This window comes from Saccopteryx leptura, chromosome 13 (genome assembly GCF_036850995.1).
Source record: "Saccopteryx leptura isolate mSacLep1 chromosome 13, mSacLep1_pri_phased_curated, whole genome shotgun sequence".
NCBI classification, from domain to species: domain Eukaryota; kingdom Metazoa; phylum Chordata; class Mammalia; order Chiroptera; family Emballonuridae; genus Saccopteryx; species Saccopteryx leptura.
The window spans coordinates 44,782,086-44,788,785 of record NC_089515.1 but is presented as its reverse complement, the minus strand read 5'-3'; the positions used below and the strand labels follow the sequence as shown (position 1 = coordinate 44,788,785).

Here is a 6,700-nt window from a genome sequence, read left to right as displayed (position 1 = left end):
TGGTCAGTGAGAGGAGCATATTGAGCATCTCATTAGCCAAAAGCAGGCCCACAGTTCCCATTGAAATACTGGTCAGTTTGTTGATTTAAATTTACTTGTTCTTTATTTTAAATATTGTATTTGTTACCGTTTTGTTTTTTTACTTTAAAATAAGATATGTGCAGTGTGCACAGGGATTTTTTTATAGTTTTTTTATAGTCCGGCCCTCCAACGGTCTGAGGGACAGTGAACTGGCCCCCTGTGTAAAAGGTTTGGGGACCCCTACGCTAATATATGCTGCTGACTGAAAAAAAGAACAAGTTATAGGCTGGTATGTTACCTCCTTTATACTATGCGTCTTCTAAGGGTACATGTTGATTGAAGTGAATGCATGGACCAGGTCTGGAAGGATACCTGCCAACACGAAATAGCTGTTACCTTTGGGGAGGGATTACAGGGACTCCAGCTTTATCTCTAATGTTTCCATTTCTTACAAAGAGACTGTATTCATTATGTAATTTGTCCTAAAAGTTAAATTTTTTATTTTTATTTTTTGTGACAGATAGGAAGGGAGAGAGATGAGAAGCATCAATTCTTTGTTGCGGCACCTTAGTTGTTCATTGATTGCTTTCTCATATGTGCCTTGATCAGGGGGATGGGGGGGTGGCTACAGCAGAGCGAGTGACATCTTGCTCAAGCCAGTGACCTTGCACTCATGCCAGCGATCTTGGGCTTCAAGCCAGCAACCCTTGGGCTCAGGCCAGCAACCATGGGGTCATGTCTATGATCCCATGGTCAAGCCAGTGACCCCGTGCTCCAGCTGGTGAGCCTTGCTCAAACCAGATGAGCCCGTGCTCAAGCTGGCGACCTCAGGGTTTTGAACCTGGGTCCTCTGTGTCCCAGTCTGAAGCTCTATGCACTGCGCCACTGCCTGGTCAGGCTAAAAGTTAATTTTTAAAAACCATAACAAATATTGATATATGGTGACAGAAAATGATGTCTTTGAGTGATGGGTATACAACATAATCAACAGTTCAAATGCTATAGAAATGTTTACCCAAAACCTATGTACTCTTATTGATCAATGTCACCCCATTAAACTCAATTTTCTAAATAAAAAGTTTTTTAAAATCTCCATAAAACACTACAAGGCCATTTACTACTTCAGGCTGGTACGGGCTGATCTATTCCTGACACCTAGGGAGTACCTTGGGAAGTCCCACTGCCAGGCCTCTGCTTATGCTGTTCCCACATCCAGAATGCTATCTGCCTCTCTCCCTACTCCAGTCGTACTCACGGTTCAGGCTCAGCTGTGATTTTATCATCTCCATGGCCAGAGCTCTACAGTTCTTGGCCCTCATGAGGCCCTAAGACTCCGAGTCAGCCCCTTTTCGAAAAGAAGGCCAGAAAGGATGTTGACGCCTCCTTTAAACTGTAATTATTGATGAGGGGTGAGAGGTTTGACTTCATAAACTTGACTATGCCTAAATTTATACTATGAGACTGTAACAGTTCTGTGAGTAGATATGTAATTATTATTCCTGTTTTTATGGAGCAGAAGGCTCAGACAGGTTAAGGACTCTGATGGAGCACACAGCCAGTTAGTGGTGGGCCTACTAATTATATAATGGCCTGTTTATGTGTCTCTCCACAAAACTGAAATCTCATGAAAGCAAAGAACACAGCTAGCTTGTTCACCCTGGTGTGCCTGACATTTACCAGTTGACAAATAAACATGAATTACATGAATAATGCCTACAAGCATCTTGAAATGTAAGTACCTTCTTTATAAATTGACAGCACCAAACACTCAGCTCTCTTGCCAGGTCCACACTAAGTGGTTCCCCGGATGGTTCCACTTAGTACCAGCAACCGTCCCAGGTGGTGGGTATTTTTATTATTGCTGAGAATGAGGAAACTTGAGCCTCAGGAGAGTTAAGTCACTTGCCCAGTCACACAGCAAACGAAGGCCTGACTCTGGCGGGCTTTGGAGAGGGGCTCATCTTCCCCCATTTCTTCACCCACTGCATCGCATTCATTCTTCTCCAGGCTGCTATGTTCTATTTTTTCAGGAACAGAAATGAACTGTGGGCAGTGAGATGATTTTCTATGTGTCACACAGCAAGTCAACAAGTGCAAGTTCCAAAGAACCCGGGAAGGGTCCACCTGTATGTCCCGCCACCTCCATCACTGCTGGCAGGAGCGTCCGGGCTTGTCCTATAGGCACACTTGTAAGCACAGGATGTAAGTTACCTGGCACAGCCCTCCACCCCGGAGCCTGGTGATGAGAGAGGCGGCCACTCTTTACAGGGGTCCATGAATCACTTGAGAGACACCTTGGGCGCCCGCAGACGATGGCACTGCCCACCGTAGTATTCCCGAGCACTCACCCGTGGGCAGTGGACAGGGCGGGGTGGGTGGGGAACCTGGTGAGAAGCTTAGCAGCTCCATCCAGATGCGAATTGTCCCTCCCACACTTCCCGGGCTGTAGGGGCCTCCATTAGAGCCCCTGAGGAGTCAGAATCCACACCTCCGCAAATGGGCCTGCTTTCCCAGGGCCCCCCCTGCCCAGACCTTCCCTGGGCTCTGTGGGTTTTGACACCTCTCTGTAACCTGGCGGGGGGCCACCTTGCACCTTTGGTCCAGATAAAAGCTCGGGGCTGGAGGTGGCCGGCCCAAGCCTCCCGGAGCCCGCGGCCGGCCATGGCCCAGTCCCCTCCTCTGCAGACCCTCGACCATTGGATCTTATCACAAGGTTGGGGCTGGGCCGGACACTCGGACTCCACGTCCCCGGCCTCTTCCTCGGATTCGTCGGGCTCGTGCCCCTGCGACGCCGCCCGAGGTACCTCGCAGCCCACGCCCCCAGCCCGCGGCGCCCACGCCGCAGAGGCCGCCCCGACGGCGCCGGGACCAGCGCGGTGCAGACCCGCAGGCGGGCAGCGGCAGAGCGCCAGCGAGCGCGAGAAGCTGCGCATGCGCACGCTCGCCCGCGCCCTGCACGAGCTGCGCCGCTTTCTGCCGCCGTCCGTGGCGCCCGCCGGCCAGACCTTGACCAAGATCGAGACGCTGCGCCTGGCCATCCGCTACATCGGCCACCTGTCAGCCGTACTGGGCCTCAGCGAGGAGAGCCTGCGGCGCCGGCGCCAGCGACACAGCGATGTGCTCCCTCGGGGATGCCCGCTCTGCCCAGACGGCGGCCCCGCGCAGGCGCAGACGCGCGGCCGGGACCTGGGCACAACCACCCCCATCGAGGGCTCCTGGGGGTCCCCTCCCGCCGGTCCCGTAGCCCCAGCGGCTCCCAAACACTTGGGAAGCAGGGTCCCCGACGTGGGTCCCTGGGTCTCCTCCCCTTACTGCCCTGGGATTCAGTCGCTTCCGCAGGTGTCCCAAGGGAAGGCCCCCGACACGGCCCTTTGGACACCGCTCCCAGCCGGTTCTGGAACACAGACAGCCCCGGAGCCCCGGACTCAGGCCACGCCCTGGGCGCCGCCCCCCGTCGCCGCGGAGCCGGCTGCGGTATACCAGGTACCGTCCCTAGACTGCGGTTGGAAATGGACTGTGTGGGTAGGTTCTAGTCAGCAGCGATCCTTACTTTTTTAGATCCCTATTATCTAATTCAACCCTGGTTAGGGCTGACAGAAGCTGGGAGGATAGAGAGGGCTCTAACCTCTTTGAGGAAAGAGGTGGGACCCTGAGGAGTTAAGGCCACCACCACACCCTCTGGAAGAGGGAGTTGCCCTCAGACTTGCTCCTTCTATCCTGGTCTCTGGACATTGCAGGGTCCAGGGTCCAAATGCTCCAATAAGGGCTGGGAGGAGAGAGGAAGACCCCGCGGCCCCAGGGTTAGGGGTTTCCTGATGGATGGGCTTTGAGTGGGTGACCTTTATGTTTCCTTCAAGAGGAAGGAAACTCATGGTCCATAAAACAGCATATTAATAACCAAAATTATTGAATGCTTACTATGTTCCCAGCACCATCCTCTGTACATAAATGGACTCATTCTGCCCCATTTTGCAGATGAGAAAACTGAGACGAAAAGAGGTTCTCAGCATTCTTGGAGTTAGTGAGTGGCGAAGCTGGGACTTGAACTCTGGCCGTGTATTTCCAGAGGGGACACACTTAACCACTTTGCTTCACTGCATTCGGGCTGCCAGGGCTGTTCAGAAGCTGCCAGCTACACTCTGGGAAGCATGCAGGTTCGAGATCTCAGGGCATCAGACAGTAGCCCGCCAACCAGTTGCTCTTGTCTCTTTTGCAGGGTATCTCTGTGTCTTCAGAGTCCTGTGTGTTGCCAGGAACCCCACCCCTCCTGCCTGGGCCGGCCTGCCAGAGACTCCAGCCTCCCACCCAGTGGGAATACTGGAGCCATGGTGCGGAGGTGCTCCCCAGCTCGGAGGACCAGGGACCAGGCCCCACTTTCCACTTCAGTGATGAAACCCCTCTCCAGAGCTCAGGCCTGCAGCTCAGTGGCTGCCCTGAACTTTGGCAGGAAGATCTGGAGGGGGGCCACCTGAGCATCTTCTACTAATGGCCTTGCCCGTCCCCTTGTAGCTAGGAATCAGGCCTGTAGAGTGGGTGCCCTCCTCATTTACAACACCAGTGGTTTTTCAAGGTTTCCTTTAGCCAAGGATCCTTTTTCCAAGTGATGTCTTTCATGGAAGTAGTGTTTGAAACAGATAGTTGGTGGCCTCCCTGGCTGGAGTTGGGGCTGGGGCAGTGCCCTCTGCTCCTAGACACCTCCACCCGAACAACCAGCGCCCTGAAGAATACAGCCTGAGCTTCAGTGTGATGTTGGGTGCTTGACCACAAAGTTGTCCAGGCTGGGACTGATGGGGGACGGATTGGGGTAACGGAGTAGGGGGAGGGCGGAAGCCTGTATACTTTGATTTTGCTTCTTAAAGAAAAACACACAACAAAAATGTGCTTTGGTCTGTTGTTTTTCTTCTATCAGCTTAGGTTTTTATGGCCTCTGAGAAAGGAAAAATGTTCCCATCCTGTGGGGAACAAGTCATGCCTACCAAGGTTGACATAGGCCCTCACTTGCCAATTTGACCACATTTATTGCACAGGGTCTCCACCTGGCCTACTTTGCAAGGTGGCACAGGTAGGTCGACATGTGGATGTATTCACTTGCCTCAGACCCATCAGCATTGCCCTCTTCCATTCTTCTGGGTGAATTCCTGCTGACCAGTAGGGCTCTTTCACAATGATATGAAATTGTTTTAAAGGATGCCCATAAATGGCCCCCAGGGACGAGGCCCATTTATTAGTTTGCTCAGACTGTCCTGACAGAATACCACAAATCGGGTGGCTTAATCACAGAACTGTGTGTTTTCTCCCAGTTCTGGAGGATAGAAGTCCAATATCAAGGTGTCAGCAGGGTTGGTTTCTTCTGAGGCCTCTCTCCTTGGCTTGGACCTTCTTGCTATGTCCTCACTTGATCACCCCTTGGTCTGTGTGAGTCTCAATTTCCTTTTTCTATAAGGACGTCAGTCCTTAGGGCTCATCTATATGACCTCATTTTTACATTGATTACCTCTTTAAGGTTCTCAACCCCCTGCCCCACCTGGGTATGGATGTCGGGGCCCTGACTCCCCATCTAATGCTCTCTCCTTTCCAAGAAAACCCAAGGTCTCGGCTCCAGTCTAATGGCTTCTGCACCAAAGGCAGAACAGAACACCTGCCTGTCTCCTTGCTTTGAGTCCTACCCACCCGGGATGAATCTTACAGGGACAGAGAATGGTATTCCTGGTGCAGTCTCTGACGGCCACACTCCCCCAGCTTTGAAGCCCTGCAAGACGCCCAAGAGCCCTGGAGCAGCAGCCAGAGCCGAGCATCTTCTAGAACTTGGCAGCTTTGTTAAAACTCCCAGTCCTCTAGGAGTAGTCAAGGCAGAGGTCAGAGGCTGCCACCCCCACTCCACCCCCTGCTGTTGGCTGCACCTCTCTGCAGGGGGGCAGAGTGACTGGCAGGGGAGAAGAGGCACTGATGCCAGGGTTCTGCCTGGGATGTTGGTCTCCACACACTTTCCTGGGGACCCCATTCACCATCTGTGAGATGACATTTGCTGAGTGCCTCACCTAGGCTTTTGATGACCCTGCACTGTCAAGGACATACATGCCTCCTAGGGAGCCTCCTGGAGGACAGGGAGGTGGGGGAGGGCACTGTACCCGGGCTGCTTCGTGCTCATCCTCCGAGCCTGCTTCCCCCCGTGGCCCTGAGCTCTAGACCTGGTGTGAGCAGCGTGGGTTCCAGTGGTCTCCCACTCTGTGTGTAACCTTGAGCAAGGTTCTGCAGACAGGTCACTGGCTCTGTGTGTCCTTGCTGCAGCCCGGGAACCAGTTTCCTCCAGCCGCACAGGGCCTTATGAATGCCAGTGTTGTACGCTGTCCAGTGGCCTGAGCAGGTAACTGTCACAGCCCCTGCCCTGACTCCAAGTGGAGTCAGGCTCCACTCTTGCAGGGGCAGAAGTGCCAGTCTCAGGTTCTCCCTCCAGCTCTACTGAGTTGTGACTTAACCTCCTGAGCCTGTTTCCTTATCAGCAAAACCTAGATAAAGTCAGTCCTTATCTCCTGGGACTGTTGAGAAACCAAATGAGATAATGCACATAAACGCTGAGCTCAGGCGCCAGGCACAGAAACTAGGATCCTTGCCGACTCTTCTCCCTGGAGGCCAGCTCTCCCCTAGAGACACTAGATAGCGGGGCAGCCCCCTCTCCCAG

The 6,700-nt window shown here is 53.3% G+C and overlaps 1 protein-coding gene across 1 annotated transcript; it reads left to right on the top strand.

Annotated features, from left to right (window-relative positions):
* The first annotated feature begins 2,682 nt into the window (after nt 1-2,682).
* Nucleotides 2,683-4,880, top strand: MESP2 (mesoderm posterior bHLH transcription factor 2). Its single transcript, XM_066354981.1, has 2 exons — nt 2,683-3,504; nt 4,238-4,880. Exons 1-2 carry the CDS (start codon nt 2,683-2,685, stop codon nt 4,505-4,507), a joined length of 1,092 nt encoding a protein of 363 aa, XP_066211078.1. The 3' UTR covers nt 4,508-4,880.
* Nucleotides 4,881-6,700: the final 1,820 nt, after the last annotated feature.

Excerpts from the sequence above, each read along its gene's own strand:
- MESP2 (XM_066354981.1), top strand. The coding sequence starts at position 2,683 with ATGGCCCAGTCCCCTCCTCTGCAGACCCTCGACCATTGGATCTTATCA. Across the intron at positions 3,505-4,237 it reads AGCCGGCTGCGGTATACCAG|GGTATCTCTGTGTCTTCAGA; the intron begins GTACCGTCCCTA and ends TCTCTTTTGCAG.